This window comes from Chiroxiphia lanceolata, chromosome 6, assembly GCF_009829145.1.
Source record: "Chiroxiphia lanceolata isolate bChiLan1 chromosome 6, bChiLan1.pri, whole genome shotgun sequence".
NCBI classification, from domain to species: Eukaryota; Metazoa; Chordata; class Aves; order Passeriformes; family Pipridae; genus Chiroxiphia; species Chiroxiphia lanceolata.
Window position 1 is genome coordinate 18,779,140 of NC_045642.1, and position 20,201 is coordinate 18,799,340.

General features: G+C 41.9%; 1 protein-coding gene across 4 annotated transcripts in view; it reads right to left on the reverse strand.

The window, feature by feature from the left end:
* Positions 1–1,897: 1,897 nt before the first annotated feature.
* The window catches only part of PHRF1 (PHD and ring finger domains 1), a 31,453-nt gene continuing 13,149 nt past the window's right edge, over positions 1,898–20,201 (reverse strand). For 2 of the 4 annotated variants that reach the window (XM_032692350.1, XM_032692348.1), the window contains exons 7-18: positions 18,270–18,367; positions 17,556–17,728; positions 15,620–15,749; positions 14,415–14,551; positions 13,409–13,596; positions 12,474–12,593; positions 10,366–10,520; positions 6,729–9,509; positions 6,002–6,078; positions 5,196–5,456; positions 3,962–4,090; positions 1,898–2,853 (exon numbers count right to left, since the gene is read on the reverse strand). In XM_032692350.1, coding sequence (XP_032548241.1) covers positions 2,719–2,853; positions 3,962–4,090; positions 5,196–5,456; positions 6,002–6,078; positions 6,729–9,509; positions 10,366–10,520; positions 12,474–12,593; positions 13,409–13,596; positions 14,415–14,551; positions 15,620–15,749; positions 17,556–17,728; positions 18,270–18,367 — 4,384 coding nt within the window. In that variant the 3' untranslated portion in view covers positions 1,898–2,718. Of the gene's footprint in view, positions 2,854–3,961; positions 4,091–5,195; positions 5,457–5,926; positions 6,079–6,728; positions 9,510–10,365; positions 10,521–12,473; positions 12,594–13,408; positions 13,597–14,414; positions 14,552–15,619; positions 15,750–17,555; positions 17,729–18,269; positions 18,368–20,201 lie in introns of all 4 variants that reach the window. The other 2 variants (XM_032692346.1, XM_032692347.1) reach the window with 1 other exon arrangement.

The window sequence follows — 20,201 nt, forward strand, 5'->3', positions numbered from 1 at the left end:
TCCTGTAAGACAAACACGGTGGCAGAGCAGCTCCCGAGTCAAATTCCTAGTGCAGCATCCCTCCCTGCCTTTGCTTAAGGAACTTTTGGCATTACCCCTGTTGCAGAGGAGCGAAGGGACACTAAACAAGAAGTTATCCTGTTACCAAATTACTGCATGTGTTCAGTAAGATTTCTTCCCTTAAACAGGTGGCAGCATCTGATCCAAGAGGGCCAGGAAGTAGCATACACATTATACTAGAAAAACTGTTTTCTAGAACACGTCAGAAAAGGCATTTTTAGGTATATTTCTCATTGCCTGTCCCATGGGGCAGCTTACAATTTGATGGATTTATTTTTAATGGCAGATAGAAAGAACCAGTATTCTTGTGGATATAACTTCAGTGGAAAGCACATGCAGAAGGTATAGTTTTCAGCTTCAGTGCTCCTCCAAGGCAGTGGCAGAAGCAGAGGTAACAAATGTAAGAGGTCTTACAGCACAGGCACTCCCAATACACCCTGCAACAGATTGTTATCTTTACTGCCAATTCAAGGCTAACATTAAACAAGAAGTGAAACAGTCTGAGGAACAAAACAGACTGACATTGTCTTCCTGGTAAACAGTGTAGTTGTTTCTATTATTTGGTCAAGGCTTGTTTTTTCACACCACCTACCCTTTTTCACTCATGCAGATAGGTTATTCCTGAATTGTTCCTCTGACACACTGGGAGGTGCCCAATTTCCTGCCTAAGTGTGTGCACAATTAGATCACATTCCCTCATTCTTGTGCCAACAGTGCCATAGAAGTGTTTGAACTTTTATTTTGTCAAGGAATCTATCAACAGTGTTTGTATTCACAACCCCATGTCCACATGCCAGGTATGTATTCTGGCTACAAGTTTAGCTTGGGAACTACAGCTTCTTTTTCAGCTGTTCTGCAGTCAGTACTGAGTCTTTTTCAAAAAATTTTCAAAGCAACTCCAAAGTTATCACCTCCTTATATTCCGTCCAGGCTGCACTTCCACACAGGAAGCATACAGAGCCAAGGAAGATTAACTCCAAAATGCTCAGGGCTCATCCATAAACACTTCTCTAGGATGGTGAATGATGGGAGCGAAGCATTGTGCCAGTCCAAACACTACTGGTATATAGGCTTGTTTTGCTTAAATAATAAACTCCCCAAACAAGCTACTTGGAACCACAGACAAAACTACAGTATGCAGACAAAAATCTTACGATCAAAATCAGAGTAACTGAAACGCCAGGAACACCAGCAAGGAACCAAAGGTCTTGCTATTTGAGAGTTTTTCTAACTCACTATGGGGGAGGAAAGAGCTGCCGTTATTTGCTTTATAAAACTCATCCCAGAGAGCCTAAACGTCTTCTCTTGGAAGACAAGCAGCAAGACTGTCCTCAAAGAGGGCAGTTTCCAAGGGGTTAGGAAAGCCCTCAGTAAGAAGTGCTGTTGCCATCTGGTCCAACAGGCCACATGCATTCTGTTCCTGTGAAGGGAAAGCCAGTTTCTGAGTTGTATCTTACGGGCCTTCCCTTCAGCCTCCCTGTGAAACATCTCCTCCCTAACATGGTTAAATGGGGAATGATTCAAGTCAGGTTTAAGGGTGCTGAATATATTTTTAAGTGACTATCTTTCAGATGGTCCCTTAAAAGATCTGTTGCTCTGCAGTACATGCGGGCAAGGAGTGTTGTTAAAGAAATCAAGATGAAGTCAGTATGTGTGCTGGACTTCTTTGGTTCTTGATAGGAAAATGAGTCCTCCTACAGAGGAGGAGGGACAATTACTAATCCAACTCCAATTCTCTTCTAGAAACACCGTATTCCTTATGCAAGAGCCAAGTATGCAGGTTTATACAGATCAGCCAGGGCAAAAGGCAGATGCAAGACAAACAAAAGACACCTGCTATAGGACTAAAACCATTCAAAATAACTTTATAAACTCTGTCACATTTCTGCTTTGTACATCAGTTCAACCTTATCCCTCCGGCTTGTTACTGAAAATTCACGACGCTTGCTTTTTGTTTCACTGTTTCCTGAAAGGCAGACATGAAACCAGCCATCAGTGCATTATTTACACAAGTGCAACACAATCTCCCACCCCGAAATTAATTTTTTTCACTAACAAGATACTTCCAATGTAAATAAACACCACAGCTTGAGCAGTGTTTCTGAAGTCAGTTTATAAAGGTTAGGTCATTTCTGCAATCCCCAACTGCCAGAGCGAGTAAAGCTTCGCTCACCATCCAACAGGCTAAAAATACAATATTTCAAGTATTAAATCAGAAATTTCTAAAGACAATCCATTGATAAATAAACACAAGGGAAACAGTATACAGCTTTCAATATACTGTAAGAAAAGTGGTGTCCAGTTTCAAACTTTAGCAAGACAAGTGCACAGCCCAAAAATGTGAATCAAAGTAACCCTGAAAACTGTAGCAATCCGGGAGTCCCAAACATTAATCTCTTCTGTGTTTCCCCTCGAATTACTCTGCTGGTCTGAGGCATTTGATTGTTATGTAGTTCTACATCTGTAGGTAATCAAAAAAAAATCCTAAGTTCATTCCCATATGGAAACAATTCAAGAGAAGGTTCCATAGATAAGTCCTGTTATAATCTTGTTTCTCTGCACTTTGTTTACAATGAGATGCAACTGCAGGTCTGTTATTCCCATAGTGTCCACAGCTACAATAAGTTCAGTCCAAATCATGCTGGCTGTGGCTTGCTCTCAGTTTTCCACTTCACGTGTATCTTCACTATCAGTTTTCTTATGTTTCCTCATATGTTTGTATTTTTCCACATATGCCTTCACCAGATTAGCCACCTTCATAGGGTTGATCTCTCCACTTTTGCTGTGGCAGATCTGCAGGGGATTAAAAGGCATTCAGTCAATTACAGCAGTTCAGGCAGGCAAGAAGCAAGTGACAGGCAGGACCTAAGATGCTGTCCAAGGGAACCAATTCCTGCACAGGCCCTCAAGTCTCATAGTAGTGTACATTAAGAAAACAAAGGTAAGAGGAATATTTTACTTCAAGCATTCCAGAAATGGCCCAGTGCTTATCTGCTGAGCACCAACTGAACGCAGAGGCATCTCTGAGAACAGAATTATTCATTTTTACTACAGGCTTTCCCACCCATCCACCCAGTTTTACGCTATACATGGTAACCAAGGAAGTGCTGATATCCCATATTTCTGATAATTTTGAGGAAGCAATGCTCAGACTAAAAGAATTTGGCAGTTTTGAGGGCCTATCTTGAGATACAGGAGAAAGAACAAACCCTACAAAGAACTTTATCCATGTTCAGAAAGGAATTCACAGTGACTTCAGCAGCGATGGGTGTTGCTCAGCTCTCCTACAAACAACACGAGGTTCATATGGGTCACATAGAAGATATGAAATTGCAGCCATTATCTCAGGAATTTTGATTTATGATGGAATTTCCCAGTGATGGCAAGAATGCAGAGCAAGGACAGTCTGTTAAGGTATCAGTTAATTGCCTTGACTGCAAGAGCATTACTTCCCCTTACAAGACAACATTTACCTGCTGATCAGGTCTTTTTTAGCCATGATCTGGTCAGCACTAAGATTTGGGACAGAAGTCAGTATCAGTAAAACTGCCAAGCCCTCTTTTAAGGTTCAAGGACACCACAGACTCTCAAGGAACTAATGCACAAAGTATTTTCTCACTTTATCAGAAAGAGTTGACAATTCTAGCTGAAGTTGCTAGTGAGAGAGATTCAACCATTCTCACCCAAGGCACGTACCACGTAATATTTCACCTCAGGCAGCTCAAGCTTAGCAATGTTCTTTTTCACCACAGGACAGCAGCGTATGAGCCAGGGTCCAAAAATCTGCTACTCAGTTATGGCATGTAACTGCCAAAACTGGCACGTGCAATCCAAAGTACTGCCACTTATTTCATGACCTGCCCATCTCCTCCTCTTTACTGTCTTTCACTTGTGCCCTTACCTTTTGCACTGCTTTTCGAAGGATGCTCTTGTATTCCTCCTTTGTAATCTCCCTCTTCTGGTAAAACGGTTTGATGGCAAGTTTCACTTCTTCCACAGCCCTTTCCTGCATGTGAAGTTTCTTCATGTACTGCAGAGCAAAGAGAAGTTCTTTACTTTGTGCTATCTTGGCAATGGCTTCTGACTGTATTTTTCTCAGAAATGCTCTAACGATGAAAATTCTCATTTCACAATTTCAACAATCCAAGTAATCGCCTCAAAGTGCTTTCCTTTACTGTCAATTGCAGTCTTGAAACAAATACCACTTTGCACTATGAGGAACCCTTGTTTTATGTAGCATTTATTCCGTGTCTTAAAGAAATGTGTTTTAAGCAGGTGACTACAATGTCTACTTATTAATTTTGGTCTCGCCCTTGCCTTGCAACAGGTCTGAAGTAAACATAAGTCCATGAAAAGACATCAGATTATAAAAGCAGCAAATCATGACTGCGAATATAAAGCTTCAGATAGCTCTGAAGTCAATCTGAAAATTGCAGAGTTGCCTATAAATTAATGATTACAAATGCCATCAAAACAAGTTCATAAAAACTGCTGCTCATAAATGGAGGCTTAGTGGAAAAAGCATCTTACTGTTTGGTTTTGCGCTAGAAAGTAAAATAATGGGCTAAGAAGTTTTTGTTCTCATGTTAGCATCCACTATGCTTAGAGCAGATTGTCCATACAGCAAACCCAAAACTCAGCAGCAAGGGACTAGCACTGCAAAATCTCCAAAGTACATTACTATCTCTGCATTTTCAGTGCTAATAAACAAGAAGATACAGTCCTACCTCTCTCTAAGATTATTATGAGGACTGACATTGATTTCAAAGCTGGAGGGCAAAGGAAAAACCAGGTGTTTAGAGACATCTGGACATTCTGGTTTCTGGAAAGTCCCTTCCAAACACTCACACAAGAAAGTTTCAGAACTTTAAGAATGTATTTTAGATGCTTTAATCCCCCTATCTTCTTGTGATGAAGCAGTAGAAAATAGAATCCTCAAATGGAATAAATCCCAAAAGAATTCAAGGAAAGGATTGTCTGCTGCTCCTGGGTTAGCATCATCAGGCGTCAAAACCAACAGTGACAACAGGGCCGGGAAAATAAAGTATGGAAAGCTTTAAAATCCCCCAAATTAAAAAGTTCAAATAAACACCTCATTAATGTTACACATTTGTTACTTGGTGGCATTCACTCACTTCCTCATTTTTCATTTTATCCACTGGAGGTTTGGGTGCTTTGATCTTTTCTTCTGCATTTCCAACAGAAGCAGCTTGGACTCCTGGCTCGGATGCAGTAGCCAAGCTGCCTGGTTCCGGAGTGAGGCTCTGTCCTGCCACGCAGCCAAGCGCTGGAAGACTTCCCTGCATGATAAACTGGACCGTGGGCTGGCTGACCGGGGCATAGGGGGGAAGGCTGGAGGGCAGAGGTGGCGTCAAAGGGATATTTTGACAGTACACCTGTGAAACAGATACCACTCTGTAAATGCTTGTGCTTACAAGACAGAACGTCAGATCACGATTTTCAGAGCACCAGGAGCTACCACCAGCCTCTCTTCACCTTTTAACTGGTGGACAGCACAAACTGATGGCTCAGACCAAGGCCACCAAGCCAATATTTACAGCCTGATCACGGTCAGGGAGAAACTCACAGCTGCTCAAACAGCACCATCTTTCTGCAAGTTACTGCTGAAAGTTACATGCAGAAGCTGCATGTATAGAGCAGAATTAAAAGAAAATACATTTCTTCAACTGTAAGGACCACCTGAGAGATTAAATGATTAGAGGATTGCTGAGGTGTATGGGCTATATGAAATGTACCACACGCAGAGGAAGGCAAACTCTGCCATGAGAGGAGGGTGTTGCACAACGAAGGCACAGATGAGATGAGATGCCTTCCATGACACTTAGGTGCTGGAATAGGAACCAACCTGAGAAGAACCTAGATCAGGAAACATAGGCTCAGGAATCATATAATTGGTTGGAGGAGGCTCATTTAACTGCACCTGATTTAACGTTTGGTTCAAGTCCTCTGCTTTCCAGGCCCCTTCTTTTGCTCGCTGAAGTTTGTAAAATGGCATCCCTAGGTTCCCCAAGAGAAGAAAAAGAAAATATTTAAGAACAAAATAAAAATAATGTGTCAAAGAATTCAAAACCAATTATATTGTTTAAATAAAAAAGATCTAACAACAAAACTCGCTCTAAAAGTATTCTGTTTAGCAGTCATCCACATTTTAAAGCTTCTGATAACAGAGAACTTCTCATTCCCCCAGGGGAACCACACAGGCAACTCTGTCAACACAAATAGCACAGGGGCCCAAGCCAAACTGTTTCTAGCAGCTTTGGTTTAGCAGTACTCACAGGAGTGAGCTACAGAGATTTGTCATGTTCCTTGGTTCTGAGAAACATTTATAACTTCTGAAGGCCATTCTAGTTAACCATTCTAGTTAACTGCAGAGAAGGTGGGACATGGGCTGCCAGCTCAGAGATCGGGCTGCAATACACGCTTCATGGCCGAACAAGCTGCCTCTGGCTGGTTGAGCTGTGCTGACAGCACGTCCTCTCCAATTCATTAACACAACTCACCTCATGATTTCAACAAGCACAAAATGCCAGCTCTCAGGATTGGAAACCACAGGATCACCCCAGCTCAGATGACAGAGCTGTTACACTACAACCCTGGGCCTTATACAGTCTGCTTCAACTGCTGTTTGTTTTCCAAAAGAGACTTACTTGGAGCTTTTCCAGTAGACAGTGTGCCGCTTTCTTCCTCTTGAAGATTCCAGGTAACTCTTTTCACTGGTGCTTTTGATTTCAAGGTAGGACCCTGAGGTACCACTTCCAGTTCAGGCTTAGTGAAATTACTCGTTTTCTCATCTGACACAAGGCACTCCTCTTTAACCTCCCTCACACCATCTGTAATTTTGCTTTTGGACGAGCTTTGAATTTGTGCAACCTCAGTTGGAACATGCATGATAACTTCCTTCTTTGGGGGTTGTTCCATCAGAGATGGACATAATGCAGTATTTTCAATTTTAACTGTAATCTCTAGGTTTGTATTGCTACAGCTACCGAGCACTGCTTGATCAGTACTACTCAATAATTCTGTTTCAGCAAAAGAATCCACGTTGCCAATTGGAACACAAATGTTTGTGATCTCTGGCACAGGGAATGCAGTTTCACTGGTCACTTCCTGACAGATAGGTTCCACCTTTATAGTTTCTTGGACCTCTCTCAGCGGAACTGGAGCCTCAGCCTGTATTTCCTCAAGTTGGACATTTGGTTCAATGGTTATGGAAAGCTCTTCTAGCACTAACTCCTCCTTTGGCTCTTGTTTGAGAGAATGGGGTTGCTCCAGACACCTGGTCAAATTTTCAGCTGGAGGCTTTTGATCCTTTTCTGGTGGAGGAGGAAGCGAGGTCTCTTTTGATCTGTGTTTTCTCTCTTTGGAACGTGATCGCGATCGCGGTCTTTTTTCCTTTGATTTGCTGCTTTTGTGCTCCCAAGATCGAGACCGAGACCTCCACTTTCTCCTCTCCCGAGATCTGGATCTGGATCTCTTTCTGTCCCTTGACCTCAAGCTACTGTCTTTATCATACCTCTCATAGCTTTTGTCTCTCCTGTGCTTCCGCCTTTTAGTCCTCTCAGTGCTGTTCGACCGGGAACGGTCCCTCCGCCTTGATCTTGATCGAGACCGTCTTTTCTTTTTTCTATTTTCATAAAACTCAGAAGTACTTCCAGGACTACCTGAACGTGACCTAGATTTCCTTCTCTCCCTAGACCATGAAGTTTTTGCTTTTTTATCCTTCGTTTTATCCTTCATTTTCTTTTTTTTAGATCGTTCACGACTGCTAGAACGGTCAGTAGAAGACCTCCTGCTCTTGGATTTCAACGTGTGTGTTTTGCCGTGCTCTTCTCCACCTGACCAAGAGGTAGATCTGGAGCTTCGGTCCCTTGAGTGTGCTCTATCCCTAGACCCTGAACGCGATCTCTTACGCTCTTTGACAAGTGCTTTTTTCCTTTTCATCTTCTTCTTGCTTCGGGAGCTGGAGTTTGAGCAGGATCTGGAACGTGATCGCCTCTCTGCTTGTTCTACCTTTTGGACTTTCTGCTGCCCATCACTCTTTGAGGGACTATCTGGTTCCAGTTTCACATTAATATTAGGTCTCATCAATTCTTCAGCATTAAAGAACACGTTAGGTCCCTCTCTGCTTTCCTCCTTTAGACACTCTGTATTAGAAATTTGCTTAACAGTAGATGAAGTGCAAGGACTGCTTAGAAAATCTTCCTCATCCATATTGTCCTGTTCCTCTGTATCAGAGATCTGTTCTACAATCCTGCTTTCTACCGTCACATCATCACGAGACTCTGTATTACCAGATGGTGCATCAGAGTCAGCCTCAGATCCAAATATATTTTCTACCCTGTAAGGAGTGAAACGACGGACAGTTTGAAATGTTTGAACTTTCGGATTGTCAATGGAAATAGTCCTGGTAATATTAGTCAGTGGGATCCCGGAGCCAAGCCTTTCAGGACTGCTGTTTGCCGAACTTGAGTCTGATCCTGTTGGCTCAAAGGGATCATATATTTCACTTTTGACCTGCTTTTTCTTAACTGAGAAAAGAGGTGAAGGACTCTCTTTCTGTTGCGCTTCATCATCCACAGGGCGGAAAGTGTTACAAAATCCTGGGTTAGACAGCCTGCTTGGATGTCCTGCATTTCCAGGAATATTGATTTTAAAACTCTCAAAAGAGCCTGGGCCTTTGCCCCTGGAAGTGCCCAGTAGTGACGAACTGCTATACACACCAGTATTGGCAGAAAAAGACACCCCGCTTGTACGTGTCTGCTGCTGACGTTCCTTGGAATTCGACTTCTGACTTTCCACCTTGCTACCCTTTCCCGGCTGATTAGTGCTCTCTTTACCAGTCAGCTGAGTTATACAGGAGCTGGGGATGTCACAGCTTTGGCTTCCTGTGGGTTCTGGCTCCACCTGCTTGTTGCTGGTTTCTTTTTTAATCTTTGGTATCCTGGGAAGCTCAAAGATGTCAATTCTCTTGGAAGGTGGTTTTAACGGCTGCCTCACAGTTACAGCTTTCGAGTCAGAATTCAAGTTACAGCTCAGGGGCTTTGAAGATGAGTCAGTGGGTGAAAAGTTTTTAGATTTTCCATTAAATCTGGGCACTTCACCTAACTTGGAGCCATGCCTGCTCAAAGTAGCTATATTCTGAGACTGAACAGACCTGGGTGTCATTGAATATTCTGATTTTACAGTTGCCTTTTCCGATGCAGTCTGTGGAGGGTTTGCTGCAGACTCAGTCCTGCTCAGTGAGGGTGAAGGCAACGAAAACAAGCTTGAGGAGAAGGGTCTGGTGTGAGTACTCAGCCCCGAGGAAACGGAAGGTCCAGCAATGGAGCTACTTGCTGTGGTCCCTGAGTGCACTGTACTTGGGTGGGTGTTATGCCCTGAACCATCATCCACTCTCGAGTCACTTGCTGATTTTCTGTGAAGTGGAACTACAGCACACAAACAGACAATTAAGCTTTTCAGTACATATCTGGACATTTTCTGCCAACGTTAAAAGAAATACTAAGCTCATTATTATAAGTTCCACTTTGGTTTGCTGACATACCCCATAGTAATAAGGCAGTCCAATAGTTCTTTCGTTCAGATACTCATGGTATAGTGCCAGACAACCACATCTTTGAGGTAAACACTAATGTTTACAAAAGAAATTATTCTGTTCTGTAGATATCACCAGATTAGTGCTTATTATCTTGCAGCTGGTGATTGACAAGAACTGACTATAACAGAGGACGCGTGGGGCACTTATTTTAAAAACAAAGCTCTAAGTTTCAATTTGAAAAGATTCTTTTCAAATAATATCACGCCAAGGGAATACACAACTGGAGGTGCTAGCACATATTTAGAGTTCTACTTTTGCAAAGAAACTTCTTGCAAAGGTCCTCCATGTTGCTTTTCAAACTGAAGTGCAGATCACAGGCATGGCAGCAATGCATGACACATGTCAAAAAACTGGGTACTAAGATAATTCTAGTCTATCCAGTCCTACATTTTTATAACTAAGCATGAAACCAGTTCTTTCAGTTCTTTTGAAAGAAGAAAACTATGTATTAAAACCAAAATCCTCCAGTAACATCTCAGCTCTGCAACTAAAACAGAGACAAGTAACAATATTTCAGAGCGTCTGCCTTATAAGACAGATTACTGTTGGCAGCTACTGAATCTATCCTGTGTATTCAAATGCTCAGTAAGTGTATCCCTGTGTTTGAAGCTATTGCAGCCTCTAGGATCAGGGCAGATGTGGATAAACAAAGAGGCTAACTGCACTATGAAGTGCCAAGTCCTTACCTGCCTTCTTCGCTGTCAGTGAACCATCTCTGTTGATGACCACGTCTGAACTACTCATCATGAGAAAGCTCTGTCCAGACAGGATACTTCCCAAGAGATCAGGCACAGGAGCAGCTTCTGCTTCTTGATCAGGACTCAAGGCAGGTACACTGCTTCTGCATGTTTCAGAGGGGTTATATTTCCTTTACTCTTACAGCACTTGTTCTATACACACACATTACATTAAAAAGAAACCAAAGTCAAGGGCATAAACAGAGGTCAGCCAGCGAAGTCCACTACTAGTTTTGGCTTCACTAGAGTCATTTAGTACCCATCTCTCTCTCTGACAAACAGAAGGTGAAGCTTTTATTGACTTCACACAGGACCACTACAAGATACGAAAGCCTGTAATCATACCTGAGACCTTTTGTTAACAAATGCTTTAAATCTTATTTAAGAATGGTGCTCACTGTATTGTGTATCAAGATTAACTTTCCCGTGCATTTAGTATGCATCTTTGAAGGATAAACCATTGTTCATCACTTCAGAGGTATTTCCATCCTAGCTGCTTCTCTTGCCCCCACAAAGTCACAAACACAAGTGTATTCCTCAGGTCTACATTCCTATCTAAAAAAAAAATTACACAGCTTGAACCAGTGTTTAGCACCAGTAAAGCTACACAAGGTGCCACAGGTAGGGTACCTAAGAACATGGCATAGAAGAAATTACACTGAAAAACAACAGCAATGGTGCCACACATGTGAAAACACAAACACTTCCCTTCATGCTTTACTCAATCTTATGAAGAGGTCTAAGTTATTGCTTCTTGAAATATGGATTGAAAAAGTTAGGGTGTCTCTGGTGTTGATATTTGGCTTTTTTGCTTTTCTTTCTTTGCATTTGTGTTGATGGGACTTGGGCATTTGTTTTGTTCGAGTTTTCTAAAAAACAAACTTCCAAAGGGGCCAATAGGCCCGGCTCTTTCAGGGAGCTATATTTCATTTCTGTATGACAACAAAACAAGCTTTATTAACATAATGTACACCAAAACCCCTGGTAATAACATACAACAGAAAGACAAAATGGGAGTGCTACAAGAACTGGCTGCTAAGGCCAGACCAGGAAATTCAGTGTAGTCCTGGCAAATCAAGCCTTTAGAAAAGGTGAATGTCAGCTAAACAGTTCTACCTTCTAAGCAATATGCTACTCAAGTAAGTCGTAGGACATGGAAAGCTTCGTGAAAGGCCTCCTTCAGAACTGAGATAGGAAAGGTAGAGAAAATCTAAGTTATCATAGAAATACACTGCCTTAATCCTGAGAAACCAATCTTCACTGTAAGTCACATGCACTAGAGGACAGCCATGTAAACCTCTCACACCTTTAATCACTTAAGCTGAGCTCCCTTCATTTCTTTTCAGCTCTCTAAGCTTTGCAGTTGGTACCTGTCTCAGTGATTTTCCCCATTTGTTTTCTTCTTGTCATGCTCCTGGCTCCCTCTGTCTTACCTCTCAGTTCTGAAAATTCCCTGTGGCTGCCAATGGGGGGCACCCAGGGCTCCCGGGCCCCAGCAGGTGCGTAACACAGACATCTGTCAGACAGCAATGCTACTGGTAAACCGCAGGATCAAACAAAGAGTTTTTTCTCAATTTTCTGAGCTCCAACAAATGGCAAAGGAACTGGGTGAGGTGGGTACAGCCCTCAGCTTCTTTGGATGTGCACTTAGATTCCTTGGCCCTCTCAAAGAAGCAAGTGGCTTTTTAAAGGTTAATGAGACTGGGATTTAAAACATAGTAATGGAGTTACCAAACAAACACAAAACAGAAAGCAAGAAGAGTCAGATTAGGGTGGAAATACCAACTTTAAATTTCAGTGTAAATGTTAAAAGGTAGGATTAAAGAATGTGTGTCCTTCAACATAAAAAAAGAATTTTTGCACAAATTGATGTGGTTATTTATCTACAATTGTGCAGGCATGCATGTGTACACACACACACACACATACACACTTTTTGAAAGATACTCAGAGTAAGAAAAGGGTTAAACCAGGATGATCACCCAGTTTACTCTTTCATTAGGGTCATTAGACAACTAAGAAAAATAAAAGTGAATAAAATAATAATGGATTTTTACCTGGGAAGTCCCACAGAAATGGGTCTAGCTACAGGACGGTGAGACCTCAGTGCCGACTGGGAGAGAACTCTCCTTTTGGCACTCACTGGTGAATCTGGATTTGCTGGAACCTCTTCATTACTGTGGTAAAACACACACACACCAACCCTGAAATTGTCTGAAATGTTTTTCACATCAAATTGATGAAGTAGATAGTAATAGTAGGACAGATACAGTTAGAGAGCATCGTTTGTTGTATTATGGTACACTGAAAAAACATCTGTGCAACATAACTTATTTTCTGTGGCTATATAAAATAGAATAGCATAATTTAGCCAGCAGAGACTCAAATGTAGATTTTTATTTCTAAAATATTAAATGGACAATTTCCTTTTATGAAAGGTTCAAAAAGACTTGTTCAGTGGAAAATTAAATTTCACCAACAATAATTTCAGTGTCCCCTCCCTAAAATTCAAAGTTTAAGAGTGATACAAACTATGGAATAGTAAGATATCTCCTCATTTTAAAGTGTCTAGAAAAGTGAAGATGAAGGAGAAACATGGAAGATTTCACAGGTCCATTTAATTCTATATTAAGTCAGTTTTCATTGTGAATCATATATGCTAGCTATCTTCATTTATAATAAATAAAAAGGAAGTGAGGGATCAGGATCAGACTCTTTCAGATTCTAGCCTTTCAATAACCCCAAAGATCTTATTAAAGGTTTCCATGAGGCTGATTATTTCAGCAGAACTCTTTAGAGAAACCTGATTCTTTAAAAGCTCAGCAACTCTACCCAGAAGGAAAGAAAGAACAGGCCAACGTGTTATGGTGAGCTGTGTATCCAAAGCTGCCTTCAGATGTGAGATCTACACTCTGCATCAAGTCACATGTACAAACAACACAACACTTGGTGAAATTATCAGGTCCCTTACCATAATCCAGAGATATCTTACCTTTCATAAGGATCCAACTCATATGGATCCCCAAACACAGACAGAGAAGCTGCTCCAATATCTGCTCTCATCAGACCAAGTGAGGGTTCCATGGGTTTGTACATGGAAGGAATTGAGGCCCCACGCACAGGTTTACTAAGACCAAGAGTTCTTGCAATACGGGAGCGAGTAGTAACCTCATTTTTCGCCTGCACAGATAAAGAGATTGGGTTATTTGTATGTTAGGGCAGGTATGTACCTTGCATTTAAAGCCCCAAATTCTTCATAGGCTGAGTCATCAGGTTACTGATGCAGAAATGGTGTGCATTTATTATTTATATTTGTTTTAAAGCATTTATTAAACTTCTAACTATGGCCTATATGTCCCTTCAAACAGATCTGCATGTATCAGATTTAAGTGACAAGATACATTAAGCTTCTAAAAATCTTTAATAATGTCAATTCAAAACTGTTGGTTCCTTATTAAAGGAGGACAGTTGTGTTTGTAGAAGGTAAACTCTAGTTAAGGTAGCTGATGACAAAAGTCAAGCTGGTGCATAGTATTCGGTATAATTCACATGAGAACATTACCCAGAACTGAAAGGAATTTTGAAAGCCCTTATGGCTGATTAACTGGGTTTGCAGCAACACAGACACAAACATCCATAGCCTATTAAAAAGAATAGGTAGTGGTAATTTTAACTGAGCTTGCATCAGTACCAAGCAAACACCACATCTGAATGACAAGGCAGAACACAAAGCCTGCAGGACATGCTTTACAGTCTGATCCCAACAGCTCAGGTAACAGGATCTGTCAGCAAACCCAGCAGGCCTGCCTGGAAGTTGCAATTAATTTCCATGTACAGCATCTTTCTGGAGTACACTGGACACATCCTGCACGTACTCCCACCTCACAGAAAGGTGCCTGCTATGATCGTAAGACGGCATTTTTTCCAGCTGAATCCCATGTTACAGGTGCTTTTAGAGAGGGCTGAAAAATGGCAGATACTGACTGGCAGAAACTCACATGTGATCTCACTCTCGTCTTTTTCCCCCTTCTCTTCTTTGTCAGACGCTTGCGTCTCTTCAGCTGTGTCCCTGAACTCTTCTTTCCAGCAGATTTTGTCTGAGTTCTTTTTCTGCCTCCTACTTTCTTCCGCCTACCTGATGGGACAAAAACCAAGGATCTGGCTAAGTGCTAGCACTGCATTTTACCCTGTACTCCCCTTCTCATACCCCCATGACACACGAAGCAGCTCAAAGAGAATACAGTGTGCCACGAACAGCAGAGCAGACACAGTGACATAATTAGGATTTATTTAAAAACAACCTTCAAGACACGTGCTGGTTTAAAAGTAAACCGGCTGAAGAAATGAATCCAACTCAAGAGAGGTTACAAGTCAGAGGTACAGTTTACTAAAAAGATTACAATAAATACAATGACACAGAGAAAACCCGGTTTTAACCCACAAAACAGATGTATAACTCAGCACCCTGGGACAAGAACAGAACAGTGTTCGTTAACCCCTGTGCTGAGCACCACGTGGCCCCCCTGGGTGCAAAATAAAAGGAAAGGAAAACCTGTTGGTTGGCATAATGGTCACAGTTCCGTTGAAGTAATGACTGCAGTCTTGTCAAGAGTCGCAGTCCTGCCAAAGTTCTGGTCCTTCTCTGGATCCAACGAGTGGTACCAGAAGTCCCAAAACCCCAAGATTACATATGCTCAAATTTAGGTGGGAATGTCCAGTACCTCCCCAGGGTGGGGAGTTTCACAATGGGTGATTTAACTCTGTCAGTCATGGGATAGTTTTGGAATCTTTGATGGTCTAGGTCACTGCAGGTGCCTATTATGCCAGTCCATTGTGGTCCATTAGAAGAGATAACCCCTCAGGCTGCGTGTGAAGCTGCTAATGCCTCCCCAGAGAAGAGTTATCATAGCTCAGTCATTAGGTGCCAGGTGTGCCCTGGGCAGCTGCTGCAAATGATTCATTACTAACAGTCCATCAGAAATGACATAGAGGGTGTAGAATACACAATTTTGGTTATACCCACATAGGGATAAACTGCTCCCGGCCCCTGTAACTAGGACAAGACATTTCTGGGCAGCGGTGGTATAGGAAAAGACAAAAATGCATGTGGGATACTTCCCTAGCTGCACAGGTGTGGCAGCATAGAGCAGATGCACAGTACTTTGTATGATCTGGGCTTTCCTGAGGTGCCTAATGTCCTTACCTGTTTTTCTTTTCTGCCTAGCCGGAGCCCGTGGCGTAAGAGGACGCTGGTAGACAGCTGTGTTTAGGCCTGCTACAACTGCCTCAATAGTTTCATCCAGAAGAGATGACATGAGGTACCTCGGCACGTGCTGCGTGGGGGATTAGAAGTTACATGATACAAAGGTCAGCAACAAGTTACTTATAAAAGCATTTGATGAAAAATGGATTTGAGATTCGAATAAGGAAACCCCCCCCATATCACCAAGCTGACAGTTAAGCAATTATGTCACTTTTCTCATCTACTGACTGACATATTAATGACCTTGCTCTTTGGCCTCTTTCAGAATTACAAGTCATGGCTAGTCTAACTCTTTAAATGAGAACAATCCCCGAGACTGACATTTCCTCAGTGAAAGAGTTCACCTAAGAACTTTCTCAGATTCACCTAACCAACCTCTGCCTCATCACATAGACTGTGGGGAGCAAAGACTGAAAAGCCAACAAAGTACAGATCCACTGTCTTAAACATCTCATTCTTTAGGTCAAACTGACCTGTGAAACATGTCCAGAGGCAGCATTTCAAACATAAACATTAGGGAACTCACTGCGAGTCACCCTGCCAAAATATCACTTCACTGTCAGCAGCAGGGGTTTCTCCAACAAGTTTCAGATTCCTCTTCCTCTCTACACTCAAGGATGCATGCTCCCAGCTTCTCACTGTGCTTTGAGGACAACAGTTCGCACACCCTCAACCAGTGTAATTAAACTTCAGTCAACTCAAGGTATGAGCCAAAATAAGATGCACTTTTATTCACAGACAAAGGCAATAAATAACAGTGCCTTTCTAGTTTGTAATCATCCCTGCACATTGAGAAGCAGAGCTAGGAACAGCCTCTTAAGTCCTGGGTTCCCAGGCTTACACTACTACGCAATGGTAAAGTCCCCGGGCACCACCTCCCTCACCTGCAGGAAACAGTTGCACCTTATTTCTAAAACAACAGGTAGAGAAAGAAAGCAGAGTACCAGCAGTTCCCTTGCATAGTCTTTTACTTCAAACAACACTCTTCTCCCATTTTTTTTTTCAAAATATAGCCCCAATTACTCAGATACAATTACTTAACAACAATGCATCACATGATTCCTTGACATTTTCTACTTTATTAAGTCTTCTAAAGCTAAAATTAAAAGGCCTGGGTTTTGAGACAGTGGGAGTTGGCAGTCAAATAAGATCACCTCCATTACACAGGACATAATGAATTTAATGACAGCTAGAGCATTCAGGGAACTCCTTAAATCCAGGGGAAAAACATGATAAAAACTTAAGGCAAGCCAGATCTTCGTTCATGGCATTTATTTCAACCTGCACTTAATACTGTAAGGAGGGACCTTGGGTATCTGGGATACTTTCTTGCACAGATTCTCTGGTACTGTTAAGGTGGCTGAAGTCACGCTGCCACATTACTGAGGACACTAGCACCTGGGTTTTTTCTTCAACAAGAGGCTGAATATCAGCTCATAAAAACCTTGAAAATACTAAATTTTTCTCTTCAGTTGGGCTGAGGGTGGTCAACAAGTTCTACTGCTATGGGAAAAGAAGTAGAAGGACAAATAAAGAAATACACAGCTGTCAAATAAACATGCTAAAGAAACAGATTTGATGCACAATCTGCATATTAATAGCCACTGGGGAAAAAAAATACAATTTTGCTCACACCAGAGGTGATAAAAACGCAGACTAAGAGAGGAAGCTACTGCAGCATTTAAAACAGAGAGTCTTGGCCATGTGCTGCACTCCATTTCCACATGTTCTACATCGCAGTTTAAAAGAACTCCATAACTACCACCCATTGTGCTACGGACAGTCAACACAGACAGCTGAGCTACTTAGGCGGGGATTTGTCTCAGCTCTCCCACAAGGTTCTTCCAGATGCTCCCTAGCAAATACCCCTGATTACCTGAATCCGCTGTGCCGTTGTTATCCGGTTCCGGTTCACTGTTGCCCGGACGCGCTCGCTCTGCCGAGTCCTGGCTATCGCTCGGGTCCGGACATGAGGGCGTAGCCGACTGGTGGTGGGAACAACGTCGGCCATGAGGGCGGCCACCTCTTCTTCACTGACATGATCTGTATCTTGAAAGAAAAGATGCTGAGGTCACTTGTCTTTCTAGATGTGAAAACATTTAAAGAATTTCAGACCAAAAAAAAAAAAGAATTGTCCTTTATTCCCTTTCTTAAACCAATCACCTCCAAAGGAAGACATTACCCTCTCAAAACAAAAGGAGCACAGACAGGTACAGACTGTTACACAGTAAGGTGCTTTTCTAGGTAACAGAAATTGCTGCTACCTTGGCAAACTGAGGTCAGTATACTGATAAACTCTTTCCAATGTAATACGAAGCAGCTGCATTAAGGTGCTGGGCTTGCCTCTGAATGCTTCCAAGAAGCAGCTCCACAAATTGTAAACGCAGATGAAAATCTTCATAAACAAGATCCTCTCATCAGTCAAGAGTTCAAGTCAACTCTTATGGTTCAAGAGAGAACACTTATCAAAACAGTTGTTGAAAACAGATAAACCCAGGACATTAAACACCTCTTCAGAATAGCACATGCTTCCCATTTTCTAACTCAGGAGAAAAATATTTACTTTGAGTGGATACTACAAAACCCTTACCTGCAGCAGCACTGGCACCCATGGGGGCACAGGCTGGACAGAACCATTCATCTACAGGGACTTCACTCAGAGGAGGATTAAGGCATTCCATGTGATACCTTGCGGGAAAAAAAAATAAATCAAAAAAATCAAACAAGGTGGTCCTTAACAAGAGAAGAGAACCTTTCACCTCTATCCACATGCTAGGTAAGGCAGACTCATTTTCTTAAGCTTGAAACTATAGTCTATGCATCTGCTTCCACCAGTCTCCAGAGAAAAGATGCTACCTGCTGGTTATATAAGGGTCTTCAATTCTAGATTCTAAGCTTTAGAAAAGCTTAGAAAAGTGAACATTTTCCCCTCACCATATGGTGAATCACTTGCCATTTGAACCCAAGCTGCAAGAAATGTGCAGAGCCAAAACTGAAGGTGGCAAGAGAAGCACTGAGGTGCTGGGGAAACAGGCAATCAGGAAACAACATCAGTTTCCTGCGAACCAACACGGCATTCACGTTACTGGCACTTATGAACATTTTATTTTGCATGACAAGGCACAGGTCAAGTGCAATGCCTTGTTATGCTGAATAAAGGCACTGCCTCCCACATGTACATGATTAAGACAAGTGGTGATTAGGATTTCTCTGTTATTGCACAGGTTAGGTGGCAGAGCATTGGTCAGTCACTGGCTCCATAAAGCTGCTTGCAGGACTGGAGACTAAGCACACTGACTTCCAGTCACCATCCAGCTAGGAACTGTCCTTACCAAACCTCAAGGGGAAAGAGGAAAGCATGATGCTCCCCTAGGTAGGCCTTTGAAATGTTCTCTACCCAAGAGGTTGAGCAGCCAGACTGAACACCAACCACTTACAGAGAAGCTCTGCAATTTCTTCAATCCAGCAGTTTAAACTCAGAGAAAGCAATGTGTGTCAGTAGCACAGAATTTTCAAAGTAACTCATGTTCAAGTTACACTGCTAAAAAGAACTAAAACAGATTTTCCCAGTAAATGAGATGCTTCCCATGAAAACTACATGCTTAGACCAAGTTCCCTAGGCAAGGAACACAGGGAGACCACAGCTTTCAAGTAAGTTTCAGCTTCAAATCAGCAATTTTATGACCAACTTTGCTCTTTTTGTATAAGAGAAAAGACTACTGTTATTTCTGGTGTAGTAGAGTGTTTCACTCTGAAATAAGTAAAGAAAAAAGAGGGGAGCTCTCTGTTTCACCTTCTCTTAGAAAAATTCACTGCCTGATAACTCAAGTGTCTGGCCACAAGGTAAGGAAAGAGAAGGAGCAACTATCTAACCCTCTAATCCCAGTTTACAGCAATACAAAAGAAGCGATGAGACTACAGCCTTTAATCTACCTTCCTTCCATGACTCCAACTTCAGATTATGTCTTTCAAACCTGTTCCCAACTATGCTGCAATAAGCTCAATTTGCAGCTGTGCTGTCAGAATTGCCAATATTATGTTTATACTAAAATATATATATTAATTGTCAATACAAAATGGAATACCATGTCCTCCTTGCATGAAAGAGTATACTTCAGCAGATGAGATTTTACACTCTTTCAGAGACTGAAGAAGATGAAATTGAAAAATGCTGCTCGCAAAAAATCATTACTTTAAAATTAGACTAGCAAAGTATATTCCTTCTCTGGGAAAGGAGAGCTCATTCTCCAACTGCCAGCTACCAGGAATGAGATCATTTCCCCAAAGTAGTATTCTGACAAGTAATATTGTTATGTTCAGGCCAAAGTCATAGCAAAAGTACTTGTAGTAAGAACTTCACTACATACTTTTCAAATTATGTCTGGGAGTTCTGAAGTCAACTTATGACCCACTTGACAAGCAAAGACTTTCAGCCCTAAAACTTTGGACACTGAAGAACCTATTGCAACAGCTATCTAGAGCCCCTTGGAAAGGGAAAGAACCTCATCATACAGAAAATCAT